General features: G+C 37.1%; 1 protein-coding gene across 13 annotated transcripts in view; it reads right to left on the bottom strand.

Moving 5' to 3' along the window:
* Positions 1 to 18643, bottom strand: part of ARHGAP12 (Rho GTPase activating protein 12) — a 78204-nt gene that overhangs the window by 26783 nt on the left and 32778 nt on the right. For 7 of the 13 annotated variants that reach the window (XM_055707360.1, XM_055707361.1, XM_055707352.1 and 4 more), the window contains 3 exons: positions 16005 to 16268; positions 9893 to 10033; positions 8221 to 8301 (listed from right to left, as the gene is read on the bottom strand). In XM_055707360.1, the coding sequence (XP_055563335.1) occupies positions 8221 to 8301; positions 9893 to 10033; positions 16005 to 16268 (486 nt within the window). The remainder of the gene's footprint in view (positions 1 to 8220; positions 8302 to 9892; positions 10034 to 16004; positions 16269 to 18643) is intronic. The other 6 variants (XM_055707363.1, XM_055707357.1, XM_055707358.1 and 3 more) reach the window with 2 other exon arrangements.

The following is an 18643-nucleotide window of genomic DNA, read 5'->3' as shown; positions in this document are numbered from 1 at the left end:
CCTGATATCACCCAAGGAATATGTGAAAATAGCCTTGGTTTTATTCTGCATTTGGTCCTCAGAACTGTCCTTTCTGCTGTAGTTCTCTCTGAGGCAGTAATTAAGACTGGCCTGTTGGGATAATACTCTCCCTTGGTAAGATGTTTGCTTTCTTGTGCAACAGCCTGCTGTTGGTTTTGCAACCAACCAGCATACTGAGAACTACGAAGCAGTTAGAATAAACACAAGATTTAAACACTCGCTCTTCATATTGTGCCAACAGTACCATATCACCTGTCCAGCTCTTGTGTAAAAAAGAAAAAAAGAAAAAAGGGAAAACCCTACCATCCTGCAGTAAGGTATTTAGATTAAGAGTTATGATTGCCTGGATATGATTCCCTTTGACCCAAAGGTTTGGGATGCCTAGGAGAGAGAGACATGAGGACAACAACTTGCTTTTTCAGAACAATGACATCAAATTATTTATAAAAGGATTTGCTGGTGTGGAGTGTACATAAGCACAGAAAATAAACATTTAGCAGAAAATAATTTTAGGACTCAGCAGAGCTGTAACAGCCAAGGAGAGAACGGATCTATCATAACATAGTTTTTTTAGTAACTCAAAGAGGATCCCAAAGATGTACAGGCTGAGAAAATGTGATTGTCATGAGGACCCAGCATTTAATTAGATCTCAGAATGGCAGCATACTTATCATTAGCAGCACTGCCATTTTAAATCATCACCACCAACACTGAGGTAGCATTATGAAGAATTACAAAAATATTTTGAAGTTTAATACTGAAAATACAAACAAGAAAAAAACAACATCAACGTATGGTTTAAGTCTTTTAAAATCTCATTCTTTCTGTTCAGCATTAGAAGACTAAAATCTACACATAGAAAGAAACATAAGGCAGCATTTGTAGAGTCATGTAAAGGACTAGAATTCACTGGGTAAGAAGTAAACCAGGAAAGACAAATGCCCCTTTTATTTAAAAGGGCTGAAGCAGTAATCTTTGCAAGCACACTGCATTCTACAGTTTTGCTACTGGTTCCTACTGTAAGCTTGGAGTCTCAGGTGTTCAAAGACAGAATAACCTATACCTACCTACACACACCAGAAAAGTATGGCAAGGTTTAACCTAAATAACATCAATGCTAAATTTAAGCTGAATTGCATTACACAGTTACATTTATTGCCCAAATAAAGAACAAGCATTAATACTGCCATGGCAGACATTATGCTTGTGTTACCTTTGTATGTTGCTATGAATGGAGTTAATGCTCCAGTAAGTCAATAGATGCTTAAAAGGTATATAACTTTGGCGTTTCATTGAATTATTTGAATATGCACAATAGTAGTAACATATTCCCAGGTGAATGGATCTTGCAGTACTGAGAATAAAATTTGGTAGTTCATGTACAGACAGAAACGTATTGGTTGCCACTGCAGAAATTTAATTCTGAGATTGCACTGACTTTGTATTGAGTTCAGCACAGTTACGCTCAAACGACAACTGCTTCCTTGCAATGGTGAGGGTCTAAGCAACTCTTCAGTCTGTCCCCTTGTTAAATCAAAAGCTGAACCATCATTCATGCTGCAAGGAATCTACTAGCTTACTTTTTTGATACGGGAATATCCACTCTGCAGATGCTCCTACAACTCAAACTGTGCCAGCAAGCTAAGCAATATGCAGCAGAATTGCCTGCCCATATTACAAGTAAAAACCTATTCAGTGATACTATGTCTAAGTCACAGAAAGTCACCACAAACAGCATTCCTTGCAGCAGTTCTAACATTTAAGTGGGCAATTCAAATATATTCTTGCTATGAAACAGAACCATTTATTTAAGAAATGGATTTACACTTCAGTGACACGGATGAATGTTATTTATGGAAATCCTCCATGCACCTTCCATTTGAGTAACTTGGGGAATTTAAGTTCAAACAGTCAAAGACTTAAAGTAACTTATTTTGAATTTAAGTCTACATTAAGAGTTAGGATATGGGCATAAGCCTAATTACAGGTGATCTATATTCAAAATGCACCTTTGACACCATCACAAGTTAACTGATCTTAACAGACAACTCTGCCTTGAAGGAGCCAAGGCCTGTAATAATGAAGTAATATGAAGTTTTACAAAAAACATTTAACAAGAACGCAAAGCAACAGTATATGGAGCACATTAAAAAAGCATTGCTAACAATTCAGCAACACTGAGCTACAGGCATCTCAGCAGCTTAAATAATTTGCATTGGTGATACAGTGTTGGTAAACTGACTCTTTAAAGGGAACATTTGACATTTTTGCCCCATTTTCTTACAATAGAGGTGTCAAGTAAACATTGCTCCTTCAGGTGTTTGGGGTGGGTTTTTTGTTTTACTGGGTTTTTTATTACAAATAGCAGAACACACTACTAAGGGAGAAAGAAAAAGTTTATGTATTTCTGGGCTCAAGACAAGCCTCCACTTTTAAAACAAATTGATTGATCTGTGATATCCAAAGACAGTCACGGTGAGAGACAGACACGGTTTCAGACTGCGTTATCCAACTGTACTAGCCATCCTCTAGACCAGCCAGAGTCCCCTGGCTACAGAGAAGTAGCCAGAGCTACTAGCCTAGCCAGGTCAGATGCCACCACCCCTGCTACTCTTTGGGCTGCCCTCACCCAACCTTCTTCAAAAAACCTTGCAGAACAGTTTCAGGTCAGATTCACTTATTGACACTCTATAGGACTCCTACCTGTGGAGCTGTTGGCTCTCACATAGGCATTTACAATGATACTTCCCACTGTTTATGACCAACAATAAGCAACTAGGTTGGGCTCTCCTTCTCTCATGCAAAATCTTTTACCTAACTCTAAGCAGCCTTTCAATGCCTAAACCGCGGTGTAATCTTGAAGACAGAGATTAGGCAAGGGCCACACATTGCAATAAAACTGGTCCATTCCAGGCTGCACATTGCCTGGTAGGATGATCTCTGCTACACCACGTGCCTGAACAGCAGTACCCCAGGGTGCGATGTTATTTTCTTAATTCTAAAGCTTTTGACAATGCAGCACACAACTCCAAGTATACACACTGCTGCTCCTAGAAAATACTTACAAACTCAGACTTGTCCCATTACATTAACCCCTCAAGCACATCACCTCAGTTTGTTCCCCATTTCATTGGGACCATCTCCTATCAGGAGGGGAGGACATGAGCAAGCTGCTCATACTCTGACTGCACTCACCAAGTAACGCAGACTTACTATAACAGCTCTTGGCGTAAGGTAAGGATACCAATAGTGTAAATTTAGGTCACAAGGTCATTTTCATTGCTGAATTTGTTCAGTGCTTTCACCAGCTACTTAAAAGGTTTCTTTGCCTCTGTATAAAATTTTCTGATCCTCTCAACTGGCTGAGTGATTTGTATTTAATTTTAACCTGATAAATGGTATGGCTCAAGGTTCTGTCCTAGCCTAATTGTGACTGAAATAAATATAACACCTCCAAGTTATTTGTAGCAGTTGTCCCCATTCTTGTGGGGATGACACAGGTATGTCAGCTTTAAGAAACAGAAACAAAGGTTCTTCTTGGTTAGCATTAACAACATCCTCTGCCAGATGAAATGAACTGCATGGGAAAGAGTGGGAAGCAAAAGGCAGTGAAAAGTAGTAAAGAACAGACATTAATCATCCTACTCTACCCTCTTGTAATCAGATCAAAACAGAGCATTTAAAAATATTCTGACATCCTAGTACCATTTAGCAGCTTACTACTCTACCATGTTACTTGCAGTTGTCCCAATAGATTATCTGAAATTGAAGATTTTTTTAAAAGAAATTTTTACTGTTGTCTCAGAACAAAACCACTCTTTAGTGCTACTGCTGTCGTTGGCTTTAAATAAACTTTTTTGGTGCTGTGATAGTCATATCACCTATATTACAGCTTTTGCTTTACTCATCAACTAAATCAGTAACACATTTTTCTTAGGCCTACATACATAAAAAAAGAATAATTGTTGTCTTTAAGGATTTCATTCCTTCTTCCTCTAGGGAATGAAGATTCCTCATTCCCTGCCATAAGACATCTGGATGGCAGCAGTTGGAGGCAGCAGCCACAGTAAAGGAACAGAACCTACACAAAACAGGAGACCACCAGGCCAAGCAGCTCTATGAATTGCAGAAGTGACTGAAAGACACCTCTGGATAGCCCGCTTTGCCGCGTTGGACATGCACTGCTTCACCTTCCACCCCTACGACTGCTGAACTTTGAAGAAGAGCTCCAAGCCAGCACCGATTACCACAGGTCCTGCTGCTTGCCCAAGCAAAAACTGGGGGCACTTTCTCCCCTCATCTTATTTGGGAGCAGGGGAGGGGGGTGGGAACCACCAAACACCAGGACAAATGAGGAAGACCAGACCAGGCCTCTTGAGTACAAATATACACATTAAAGAGACAGAAGAACAAAATCTGCCTGCCTTGTCATACTTATCTCAGGTTTGTCATATCACTTGCGCTTTTGTCCTTAAAATCCATCTGGATCCTCACATCAGCTGAGACTCTCAACTTCTGCCAAGCAATCCCAAGTTTTATGACAAGACTGTGGTGATGATCCACTACTGCTAATGATACTGTTTAGTATATTGACTTACAGTAGATATGAATGCCAACACACACAGTATGTTACCTCAAGCCAAGTAGCACAACTCAGAACAAGACAAATTTACCATAGGACAAACCAGGCCCTATTTGCATGTCCTCATCTTTATTTTCTTCCATCATCTGACTGCATGGTATCTTCCTGATAGTAGCTGCATCACATTTTAGTTTTTCAGATCGCATGCTCTGACAGCATTCTGGTGTCCAGCAAGATAAATCATTCACCTGAGTATCAGAAATGAGGCCCCTGAGCTCATACTTGTCATCGGCAGTGCACGGAGTGAGTTAACAGGCTGCTGGTCTATCAACACTGCCAAAATTGAAGCTCCTCTACCTAGTGCTTCTTCTGTGGATACAGCGAGGGGACCTAATGATGCAGGAACTTCTGATCAGAAAAACTGTAATGACAGTATCACAGTCTAAATATTTACACCAAAACTATTACTTCACCCCAGAGGCTTATAGTACATGCATTTTCTTTCAAAGTCTACTCTTGGATCAGAGAGCTTCGTCAGCAGATGGCCGAGCATCACACTGTTATGCCAGATACCAGGCTAGGAACACATTTTGAAAATGTGTTTGAGACCACTCTATGATTTTTATTAGGTTGTCCTCTCTACCTCCCCTTTGAGCTATTTATTCAATGTTTATTACATAGTTTTCCTCACTTTTGTCATTTTGATAATTACCTTTTTTAAACTTCAGAAGTTAGAGCATTCTTGTTCCTGAAATCGATTTAATACTTTCCCCACCTTAATGCAGATTTCTCATTTGCTTGCTTTAATTATAAAACTCGTATTAGAAAACTAGTTTTCTGGAATAGAGTTGTAGGCTTTCATTCACTACACAGGAAATAAACATTTTATCATAGTAATCTACACAGGAATGAACTTCTATTTGTAGGTGTATTTATTTTTTTTTAATTGGCAAGAGCCAACAACTGAACGCAGCAGCATGCATATGCATAGGAGGAAACTCAAAGTCTTTTGCAAGATGTAGTACAACCTATAGTTAAAGATTATTATCCGTTTTAAAGAATAATTCAGCATCTTCTTCCCTTCCACTGCAAAAAGCTAGGTCACACTCATCGTCAGCCTCAATGGACTTTTCAGCAGTTGTCAAAGCTACTCCATCTGAGACACCAGCCAGAGGCATTCAGCTATTCCTAGATGTTATTTAAATATACAGGACTGGAGGGCTTTCTATGAGACTGCCTGAATTAATTTGTTTGGTAATGCCCCTCTTCCCCAACATATACCCTCAAAATTTTTAAACACATGTACAAGAATACTGTAAATGTGAACATGCTCAGGAATAACACTTCCAGTTAATGCTGTAATAGTGAAGATTTTTAATATTATAGTATTAGCTCAGTTGATACTCTATTTCCAAAAACCTCCGGATTATTTTTAGTTCTAATGAAGTCCAGACTATTAAGAACCATTTAACAAAAGGATTCTCTTCTTTTTCTGGTTTAACAGCACTACATGACCATGCTATCCATCACTCCATTTCACAACAGATTTTGGAAGGCAGTATTTGAACTAAATACACTGGGGAAAACTGACCAAGAGTGGAGTTTCCTTTTCCTAGCAATGTAATTTAACTTCATTTAAGCAAGAGCTACAATGTTGAAGTCTTTCTGTTGTTTTCTCCCACCACTCACAAAAGTTTTCAACATAGGTTATTTTTCTTCAAAGCAGTTCTGTGGTCTACATTGCCTTTCCAATTCATTTGTTCCTCAGCAGTTCTGGAACCAGCTTCAATAAGATTTGAGAGAATAAACTTCAATCACACTTAATTACAAGTGTAACATCTCTGCTGTATGTTCTTCAGATAGTTACATAAATTAGATAAATCTTTTCCTAAAATATTTAATCTGTTCCTCAGCACTTAAAGTTAAAAGCGAAGGGTTTCTGGAAACAGAGACTCTTGGATTGTGAATCCGAGTGTCAATTGATCATTTACTTCTGTTAACCTTGTATTTGCTGCCACTCAAGATTTACTAGTTTCAAGAAGGAATTAAATAAAGAGTACATTCTGTCCAAATGGCTCATTAGAATATTTTTTAAGGAAAATTTGTAACGGCAATTGTGATGATTTTCATATAAACAAGAACAAAAGCATATTAGATCACAAACTCTGAAACAGGCTATGTTTTATTCTGTAGGTGGCTATTAATATAACAGAGCTCAGATGTCTGTTTAGAACCACTAGAATATCGTGCACTAATATACAAATACTAAACCCTAACCCTTTATGCTAATATGCCTCACACAACAATTCTGGATTATCTCTGTGACTTACTGTAGTTGGATTAAAGCCAACTTAATTTGCTGTTTAGTTCAAACCCAAACCTAATCTATTTTTGTAGAAAGCAGTTTCTTCACTTTCAAAGTTTTCTGCATTGCAGAGGTCAGAGTGAAATACCCAAGACATTATTCCCCAAAACTAACTTCAATTATAGATACTGAGCTAACAACTGCTTCTGGTAAAACCTGGTCTAGCAGATTTTCAGACTTCTAATTAATCTAATTACTAATTAATAGCTAATTAGATTTTTAAACAAATAGTTACAGATTGTAACATACATAAACCTAACAATACAAAGTAAGTTATCTAACACATCAGACCAACATAGGAGAATTCACAAAGGTAACTCTACAGTGACTCAGATACAAACTATTTTACTGACATAACAAAACAGTCCAGTATAAAGCTTCATTCATAAATTTCAATGTAAACATTTTCTCATAAATATTATGAAAGCACTATCTATTAGGGTTGCTCCTTTCTAAGTGGAAGTAACTTAGGATACTGATTTTTCGACTGATGAAACAATAATTGAGAAACATGCTCTTTCATATATTTATGCATACAATTCTGCGTGGATTTTTTTTTTTTTTATGGTCACCTCACTATGTAGGATTGAATAAACATCCTAATAGCAGGAAAGATGTATACGACTACATCACTATGACAAACGTCCTGCAGTTTTTCAAAGTGAAAATGAGGATTAAGATAGTATTAGGTACATCCTCAGACTATCAACTGTCCCTAGCTCATCACTTTCCTAGAAATTCCTATTTTCATTACAAAATTAATAAATACCAGAACACACTTCTGGTGAAACTGTGTCATCCTCAAAGGTATCACAAAACTCTGCTGAAACTTTTGTTTATATATATACACACACACGTGTCTGTATAAGCATGTTGGAGGGTACTAAAATTTGACTAAAATTTCTCAGAAACATTTTGCAGTTAAAAAAAAATAATGCTTTTTTCCTATAGAGGTTTTCCTCATCACAGCAAAATCAGAGATACTGTTCTGCAGCCTTGCATGTAAAGCTCAGTTCAGCAAAGGTAAAGATCATCTTTGACATCTGAATAGTCACATACATCCATTTCTCATGACCTTGAGTACTTTTTTTTTTTTTCTCTTCACAATCAGAAATTCCACAAAAATGCAAGAAAAAGTGCAATATGTAAGTCCTCTTGCTGTGAGTAAGTCCCATTAAATGCCTCACAGACCATTTATTGAGGAGGAGGAGAAAGCCCCAAGTTGTCAAAATTTCTTTTTCAAGTAACTCACCTTAGGTAACTCCCATTCTGATCGAGAACCATCAGCACTGTAGTAGTATGGTCTACCTTGTTCATCTGCATGTTTTATCCACTGTAGAAAGAAAAGTGATGATAGGAAATGTAATCAGAGTGACAGCTGTAACACAGTAAATCTCTGATACTTGGGATTTAAAGTTAATTTTTAATAAAGTGCCATCCACTTCAGCAGTGAGTAGTGCACAAGCTCCATTAACCAACCAAGGTTAGTTAGCGACGAGAACACCACAGAACAACGTTCCTGAATTGGGTGCACTAGTATTTTTTCCTTCTGTAACTCCTCGAAAATAGTCCTGCAGTACCACACAAGAGATTGTGATAAACAGGTATTTTTGAAGATGGCACATCTCACTCTCACCAACACTATGGTGTCAGTTTAAGGAGGCAAAATCTTTGCATCAGATCTGCATAAGGATTTTATACACAGAATTACAAGAAGTTCAATCAGTAACTGCTGACAATTTAAGAGATAATTGAACTTGTTGAACAACCCCACTTTTAACATCAACAGGAACATGAAATGCAGTTCATAAAATAAATCATTAATAAAGATAATATAATTTCTGTAACCTCTATAAGCAACTTTCACAATCGAAGAGGTAAAGTTATGACAACTCTGACTAGTTATGCAGAAAGGAAAGAACTGTAATGAGCAAAAGTCTACGAGAAGATCACACAAAAAAATGCACAGAAACACTCACAGCAAGGCTCTTTGGTCAAGCAGGTTTCACAAGATTGCCTTCCAATAAACTGTTCGTGATAGAAAACAGTGTTTCCTATCAATCCCAGTGCAATTTAAAAAAAGTTTGCATATTTGCCAAAACATAGGTATGTGCTCTACAGATGTTTAGCAGAAATAGGTTAAGCATGATAAAATTCCAAGACTGGCATAAAACTCAACTATTTAAAAATTTCTTTCAAAAAAATACTTGCATACATCGAAGAGGTGGTGCTATAATATGACAAAAACCCTACTTTTTCAATTAATACTTTTTGAAGTTAAAAAAATCCAAAATGCAGCTTTAGTGAACAATCATAAAAATCGACTGCTTTAAAATATAAACATTGTCATTTATCCTACATTGGAGAATTTTTTATAACATGCCCAGAATCACAGTCATCAGTCGTAATTAGATAATCAGAATAGAACATAAATCTGCTGATACAGCTGTAGTTTAAGAAGTTTGTCTACATCTGAAAGCAGTACTGTAAATCCCTAGTGAAGGAAAGAATGAAACCAGTAAAGCCGCATTATTTTCAGTTCAAAACCATCCTAACTGGAAGGCCTATGTAGGCAAGAACAGCTCTTGAGATATAGTAAGAAAACCAGTATATTGGTACAAAGTTCATTCCTGAAGTCTAACCAAGAGGATGGGGGAGAGCAGGAATTAAAAAAACATTATACACTATATGTTTATTTTATATAATCTGATACACAACTGGAAATAAGAAAACTTTTTCTAAATAGTAAAGAACACACATAAAAAAAGAATTCAGTTCACTTGCTGAAGTTTCATGCATATTTAAAAAACCAAAAGGAGATACTGCTGAGGTATGCGTTTCACTTTTAGAAATGAAATCTACATTTCTGACAGTGAATTAGTGAAAAAGATTCAGAACATGTGATGAGAAGAAGGAAAAAGTACCTTTTCATTAGTATAGTCATTGGTATATAAGGTTTGACCATGTTCATCCAACTCTTCTGACCAACCCTTTGGAGGAGAACCATACTGACTATCTGACTGGCTGTAACAAGAACTGTGGTCGTTTTCTTCTGACGAAAGATGCTACAAGTAGTCAGAAACATACAAGGCAGTTTTGAGAATGAAAGCGCTTTAAAATCTGAAAGATCAAAGATTATTTGACTAGAAAGAGAATAGTAATAAGGTCAGGGAGTTCACACTTTTATATCTTACCTCAGAAAAGAGAGAGATGCATTTTTACAGTACAGAAATGCTTGATAATTGCTAGGCAATTCAAAGTATTTTCAGAATAACTGTTTATACTGATGCAATTGTTTTTTAATTCTACTACACCAGATTTCAGCTACTCAGACTTAAACTTCAATTTTTTTGCTAACCTAAATTTCTTTCCCACAAATTTACATTACTAAACGATGAAGAGAATTAACTTTGGTAATCTGCATCGACTCAAAAAAACTTGGGAAACCTGCTACCTTGGTTTTCTGGCAACACTCCAACTGTTATACCCAAATCCTTTTCTCCCCAAATAACATCTGGAAATACAACAAACATTAAGGACATCTTGAAACTCCAGTTGCACCTTGGTAGGTCCCAGCACTTTACAGTACTTGTGCAATAGATCCTAAAACATTAGGTATTTCCACTCTCCTCCTTCCAGCTCTGATCTGTGTGAATGAGCAATGCAAAAGCAAGGCTTTCTACCAAGCACCAAGTAGCTGAGGTGTAAAATTCTTTTCCAGAGGTAGAAGTGATTTATAATGTAAGGAACAAGTTTGACATGTAAAGTATAAAAAAGATTTTGCACACACAGTTTCTGTTCCCTCATGCACCTTGTTCACCTCCTTGCTAAATTACTGCAGTATTATTCAAAGCATCCTCTCTGTGCTTCACAAAAAAGAAAATCTTCCTGTATTCATCTCCTACAACAATATCTCTATGGCACATTCTCCTGAGGAATTCAGTGCAGATTTTCTTTCACGCTATCTTGGAACCTCAGCTAGCAGGAGGCATAACACTTAAGAGGGAACACATCCTGCTATTCAGAAATTACAGCAGTTAAATACTGACTAAGGTTCAGTAACACAAATACAAGCATTTTGAGGAAAACCATAAAGCAGGAGAAAGGGAGAATTCCAGTTTTGAACTTGAAAAAACCTCTCCTGAAAACTTAAATCTTACCAAAAAACATCCAGGTATCAGAAACTTACCAGTTTTTACAGTCATTTGTTTTAGAAACTATATCTTTAGCAACATTTCCAAGTGATTATTACATAGGGTTTTGGCATTACTTTTCTGAGTACCTTACCACTGATGTGCAAACTCCCTACACTGACATGAGCCAGCTTCCCAAGCACAGCACAACCCATGGGAAATTTTCAGGTCATTAATAAAGTAACACAAAAAAAAAAATCTAAGCGTCCTCTACAGCCTGCAGAATGTGAGCATGTAAACTATGGATTAAACAATGCTACGTCTCTTGCATGTGGAGTAATATGAAATTCTGAAGTGCCAATTTCTAAACACTAGTTGCGGGGTGGGAAAAAGTAGTCTTCAGTCCCATTTTTACACTTGAAGAATTAAGACTGAAGAGTTGATAAGAGCGCTATTAGCTCCACTTAAAGTACTATCGTAAAATAGCTATATTGTGTACACATATTTAAGTTTACATTATGTTTCAATGGTTAAATATAAAGTGCATTGACATATGTTCAAACTAGTAGACTTTGGACAGCTCTATTATCACTATTAACAAGAATTACGACTGAACATCATAATGCATGTGTACCTGCCTCTTCCAAGCAACTCCTGATACTGAAGAAACTGTACACATGTAAAACTAATCAGAAGAGTTAAAAATTAAATTATCCTAGAAAAACCACTGTTGTTCAGCAAGCATGACTATTAACATTCTATCTGTAAAGCACATATAAGGTAAAGTATATATAGTAATAGCCTTGAGGCTTAACTAATCTCACATACCTTTGCAGACCTCAATTTAAATGAAATTCCCAAGTTGTTACAAAGTTTACCAAGCCAAGGCATTCCTTGTTCCTCAGCCAGTAGGAACAACTGCTAAGGTTGCATCAACATGGGTTAGAGAACACCAGCCAAACCACTTCCAGTAACTTTTAACTTTCAACACTTTTTCAGTATTAACTGCCTATATGCTTTTTATGTATCATCCATGCTTCTTCTGAGTCCCATCCCTAATTATACTATACCACATTTAAATAAAGCCACTTTAAGCAGACAGCTGCCCAACCTTACACCTTGTAAGAACTCTGCCGTGACACTAAAGGGAATTACAGCAAGTCCCCCGCATCATTGCCTCCACTATCTTTCTTGGCTTTCTTCCATTTACATGGAAAATTCTTGAAGACAGAGATGAATTCATCACCACACATTTAATAAGAAAAGGAATTGTTAAAGTCTCTCTTTATCACTGAACTAGTCCAGTTTTGAAAGTTACTACTACTTCTAAAAATCAAAACAGTAAGAAAGATTACTGACTAAAGAAGCTAACAACCCTTTATTGCCCTTTTGTTTATATCAAAACAAAAAACAGGGAATAAAACTGCATCTTGGCCACATGTTTTAAATGTAGTTTTCAATTTAAATGAAATCCTGTTGCTAGCTTTCTGGTTAATATTTTGGTCTCTACTTCACATTATGGTCTATTAGCTAGATATTAGAGATTTGCTTCTCTCCAATATGGTGACATCTCATTCCTTTTATAGTCCACCTTAATTAAATCACTTCACTACCTGACAGATAATTCCTAGATACTGTTAAGCACTCCTTCCTCAAACACATACACTTCTGATAAAATTTATCTGTAATTCTAAAAAATCTTACACGCTTTCCTAGAGGCCCTGTTGATAGGACTTCATTGCTTCCCCCACCCTACCCAAATAACTGCTATAACCTATAACTGCTTTCTTTGTGCCATACCTGCTACCAACTGCTTTACCAATTAGGTACAGTTGTACTCCGTTCTAACAATCCAACAAAATACATTTTCCTAATCACAAAGTTCCAAGATCAACTATAATCTATTTCATGTTCTAATATATTACACATGTAATACATGATCATTCACAAGTCTCATTTTTACATCACCCTGCCATTTTGCTACCTAATACAATACAAGCTCCTCCAAAGACATATCAGTGAAGATATAACCAGCATTTAACCTTCCTGAACATGCACTTTTATCAGTAAATCTGAAGGGAATGAGTAAGCTCAGACTAGTGTGTAAAAGGCAACTTAATTATAATAAATCTGGTTTTACTGATTATTTAGACATTTGCTTTAAGTCTTCATAATCAAGACAAAATCTGGGATGTCCTGTATTTTACTATAACTTCATCTCTGATCTCAGCCTTTAAATATTTTGGTTTAAGTACTCAGGTCATAAACAAAAAGGTAAACATGAACAGCAGAGTGCAAAGTACACTCCCAAATGCAGAACAAAAAAGAAAGGGAGGGAGCGAGGGAGGGAGGGGAAGAGAATAAAAAAAAGCAGCTTCAAAATCAACACGATTGCTGGAAAATACATTGATATGACCTTGCAACATGTGTCTCCCTAGACTCAAACTTTGATAACCCAGTCAGAGAGGACACAAATTACTTAAGGAACCTGTGCTACTAGAAATAAAAACTTGTGAGTAGCTAAAAATCAATATATGCATCATCCATTGGTCTTACAAAGACTGAAAACTTGGCATGTAACTAACTGAAGGCAAACCTGGGACACCTCAAATATCACAAACAGAAAACTGACCTGAATTAAGTTATGGAAAATAAATTTAAAAAAAAAAAAAATATCAAGCTTTCTGAACATGCAACCATGTGGTAAAGTTGTGGCACAGAGGTATGAGTAAGAGTCAGAGGGGATCATTTGCAGATGCGGAGGGAGAAAGAATTACTGGAAGTTCTTCCATGACAAGAAGGAAGAATGACGACAACAGAAGACTAGTTACACTTACTATAAGGAGAGTTGCTACTAAAAAAACCCCAATCATCTTATCTAGACTCAAACCAGAGTTATTCAGCAAAAGGACACCCAGTGACAAATTAATAGACCATCGTCAGAGATACCGAAGTGACAGCCACAAACATTTCACCAGTTTGCCTGTTGCTGCCACTAAACTGTGGCAAGAAAATTTGGCTGTTTAAATGCTTCTGGATGTCACAGCTGCCATGAAGACCGTTGCCAAAGGCAATGAAAGGGTCCCTTTTTCCTTTCCCTCCTGTTTCTGGCTCTACCAATCCACAGGTAGACTTCTACAACAGGGTGTTCCAGCAATATAAAGGTTTTGAGCAGTCCACAATTAAATTTTAAAACTAAACATTGTAATAGGCTCACAAGGAAATCCACCTAAACTATGCATATTTGAAAAGGTACACTAAAGTGCAGTGTAGAAGATTTCTTGATAAATGTTCGCTTTTTCTTTCAATCAGGAAACTGATGACCCTAAGTACTGTTTGAACACAAGAGCTCTTTTTTAAGCATATTTAAATAGTAATACCCATCTCCCAACTATTCCCTTGCTTTTCCTGAACTACTGCTGTTTAGATACACACACCCCGCTGTGACTCTCCCTAGTGACTGGCTGCACAGAATAAATATGCACTTCAAATATTAACCCAAATCATCCTTTAACATAAATAAAATAACTCCACAGTAAGCTTCAGCTCTCTTAAGCAAGGTCAGTGGCAAAGCCTTGCCAAAAGGTTTTACAAAAGCAAAAGGTTCAAATAATAATAAAAAGTCCATTGATCTATGCAAAGAATATGTTTATGGCCTGAACATAATCTAGCTCCTACAGCTAACTGCCAAAAGCTGAGATGGATTTCCTCCCCATCAGCATTTGCTGCCCTTGCACCTGGACACCTGGCTGGGCAGAGCTTCTAGCACAGTAATTTTAATGTTATCTAATGTCCTCCAGAATATCATTCACAGAATGAAGAAAAGGATTTTCTCAAATTTAACACAATCTGACAACAAAATATAGCTCCTTTAACTGCCCTTTGTCCTAGTTTGTTCTACAGCTATCCAAAGTAGAAATAATTGACAAATGTGTAAATTCAAATCACCTAAGCAAATGGTTAAATACAATGCTGCAACAAGTTATTCAGCTAAACTTGCTTTTGACACTCACTATGATTATTCCACCTCTTTAAGAATTAAATATAATGTGAGTTTGGTCACATGTGCCCCTTTTAAAAAAATTACATTTTAATAATTCTATATGTCTATGGTGCTTTTAATAGTATGCATAAAACTAAGTATGAAATTAAAAATAAATATTTTCATTTCGTAGAAGCTTCCATTATATATTTTTTATGTGGGTAGAAAGTGCTGTGGAACTCTGCTAAGTCTGGTTTGGACTCCAGAACTCTGGAGATCACTACATCCATCATAACCTCTAAATCCATCTTAATTCCTCTCTAAGAAAATATTTTCCTCTGTAAAAAACACATTTCATACTTAAATTTACTGCCGTAGCATTAATCAAACAGTAGCAAACACCTGTATATTCCCTGCCTTTGTTTTACTGTGGATTTAACTGATACCGATAAAAATAACTAATTCCCCTTGCCTTCTTCAACACATCACCACAAACACTGCTTCTAAAGCACTGTCACACTCCCTCTCCTCTCCCCCCTTCTCCCTCAGAAATATGCCAAATACACTGGGAAAGAAAATGCACTTCGTGGCAAGGGAAGTTACAATGGTTGTCTTATTCTATCCTCATTTATTCGTTTCGAAGTGTCTTTGTTTTCCTTCAAATGAAAAACTGAAATACCTGCTGAGGGACTGTAAGGCATTTTTACAATATATTACTCTTGTATACAGTCCACGTACACGTTCTTGTACACAAAAGGGACTGAAAAGCTAAATTGTTTACTACTTCATACCACAATACGCGACCAAAAAGACCAATAAAGACACTCCTTGACACTTCAAACTCAGCGGTACCAAATTCCACAGCAGAACAGCATTCATATGTATTACAATCTCATTGCTTGTGATCTCAGAAGGAACTACCTCATGATCTGCATGGCTCTGGGAATCCCCTTTATTAATGCTTGCATCTCGGGCCCACCGTGGAGGTTTCCAGGTCCGCTCCTGTGATCCTCTGTTGTAGTAATAACAGCGTCCTGTCGTATCTTTATGGGTTTCCCATTCCCCATTTATTTGGATCGGAGCACTTGTAGGTAGTGGTGGAAGTGCAGACTGAGATATTTTCAGTTCTTGTAAATTAGCATAAACGGGTGAATCGGGCCTCCCTTGGCTTGGTGGAGTAGTTGGCTATTGAGAGAAGAAATGTATTGTTAAAGAGCAAATGCATTTTAGAATGCTCCCTTACAAATCAGAATATATTACAGCAGAAAACAAACCAACAGACTCCCTTTTTTGTTGTTAAATACAAAAGCACAAAGGACAGCCACAAGATGCTGGGGCGTGAAAATACTAGATTATTAACAATAAGGTAGATATCACAAGCTACAGTTATTTAACACTGAAACAATTTTCCAGCATTTCTCCAGATGACAGCTGATAATTATGCCTTACAGTGGATTTGAAATACACCAGAATCATCATCGAAAGAATTATACGCTTTTGCCTTGTTGAAAAACAGCTTTACAGTTCAAGTATCGGTCAGGAACCGTAAGTACTGTGATCTTGTTCAAGACCAAACGTAGCATTTCTGAGATGCACTTATGAGGCAAAGATGGCTCCCCAACCTTTCCCCCTCATGCTATACAGATGACTGTGAACATAAAGTGGCGCCTTTATCTTCTCAGCAAGATCTAAACAGACAATTCAATGGGAAAGATGAGTACAGTGTTGTGACTAAGAAACTCTGGAAAACACCTGGACAGTACACCTTTCCAAACAGATGCTAATATCACCTAAGTTTGTTCATATACACGCACACAAGTAGAAAAACAAATATCTAATGAAAACAAAACACTAATGAAAACTCCTCATTAATAAATAGTTTGCTAAATGAAGGTGAGCAGAAAGCATGGTTAAAAGTCTATGGCACTCACTGAAACCACGAGTACTTTCAAATATGCCACTAAAGTGTTTAGGAGAGAAACACACTTTGAGATGTTCCATTTTTGAAGGACAATAAAAGTATGCAAAGCACACCATGTAGAATATAACAGCATGTGTTTTCACAAGAGTTGTGATTATGAGATTGTGAAAGCAGTTTGTTATTAAACTAAATTCAATTCTTAAAGTACAAGAAAAGTATACAAAGCACACCATGAAGAATATAAGACGTGTTTTCATGAAAGCTATGATTATGTGACTGTGAAAGCAGTTTGTTATTAAACCAAATTGAATAGTTTCCTGGTAATGCACTGCCATCTCTGTACTTATGGGCACATTATTTAGGCACTCTAAAGGAAGGAACTATATAATTTATATCATCCCTTCCCCTTGCTTGGTTTTAATTCAGAAGCTTTGCTGCAGGCAAGTCCTTGTGCTTCTTGTCGCATCTTTCACAGAAAAAAAAATTACATATTGCATTACATAAAAGATCTTTTATAATATCCTTTTAAACATTAAAATCGTAAGCTGCTAATCTAGGCCACATCTAATCATAAATTATCACGGTTTGCTCAGGCGAGACAGCATACCATACCACACAATCAGATACAAACTGATTGCACCATAGCTAAAACCAAATATGGGCAATATCCATGATCAAAAGGGGAAACAGCTAGAGAGGAACTTAATGAGATTGAAACAAGTACAGACTTGTTTTGTGCACCTTCAAAAGAGAAAACACAGCTTACTAGATATAGCAAGTACAGTATATTCAAGGCAAACCACAAAGGGAGGGGGAAAAAAAAAAAACCTGCAGTGCTGACAAAATCAGAGCACCAAAACTAATTAGTATCCTCCTCTACCTAATTCAGAAGGAAAACAATAGGTTAAAAAAACTTGACAGTAAAAGACTTTTTCTACTATCCAAGTTTTCCCCTCCCCCTGTGGTTTTTTTTGTTGGGTTTTTTGTTTGTTTTGTTTGGGTGGGGTTTTGGGGGTTTGTTTGTTTGTATTTTGTTTGTAGAATGACTGCCTTCGGTAGAGTTGCTCTTGAGAGCACTAACAGCATGAAGAACACTACCATGAACAAAGCATCACCCCACCGTCTTCAGGGATTAACCTCGATTCCCTGGGTTGCTGGGAGAGTAACCTTGAGGTCTCCCCATTCAAAAGCACAGTTTCTGCATTTGTTACCCAACCAGCCTGAAGAGCTGCACTTCCCACGTAAACCGTCCTGCCATTAAGCCACCAGGTTTGTCATTTGAAGCAACAACATACACCTGCACCAGGGAATGCACAAACCTTCGGGTTCTTCCTCTATTTCAAGGAAGTGGCAAGTGCAGCACCATCGAGCACCCGGGCTGCCACGGCGGGAGGCCAGCAGCTTGCACAACACTCCCGTCCTCCTAAAACTGCTCTTCCACACAAGACAATAAAGCTTTGCCGTCTGGCCTGCATTTGCCAGTTGCTTTTTTTGTTTTAAATAAGACAATGAAGTGCCGTTATTAAAAGAAGACTTATGTTTAATAATTTATATTATTATTATATTATATAGAAAGCCCATGACACAGAATGCTTGATATAGTTTTTAGAAGATCTTCTTGAGCAACACATAGGAATAT

The sequence above is a fragment of the Falco cherrug genome, chromosome 4 (genome assembly GCF_023634085.1).
Source record: "Falco cherrug isolate bFalChe1 chromosome 4, bFalChe1.pri, whole genome shotgun sequence".
Taxonomy (NCBI): Eukaryota; Metazoa; Chordata; class Aves; order Falconiformes; family Falconidae; genus Falco; species Falco cherrug.
Note: the sequence above shows the minus strand (reverse complement) of the source record. Positions and strands in the feature narration are given on the sequence as shown.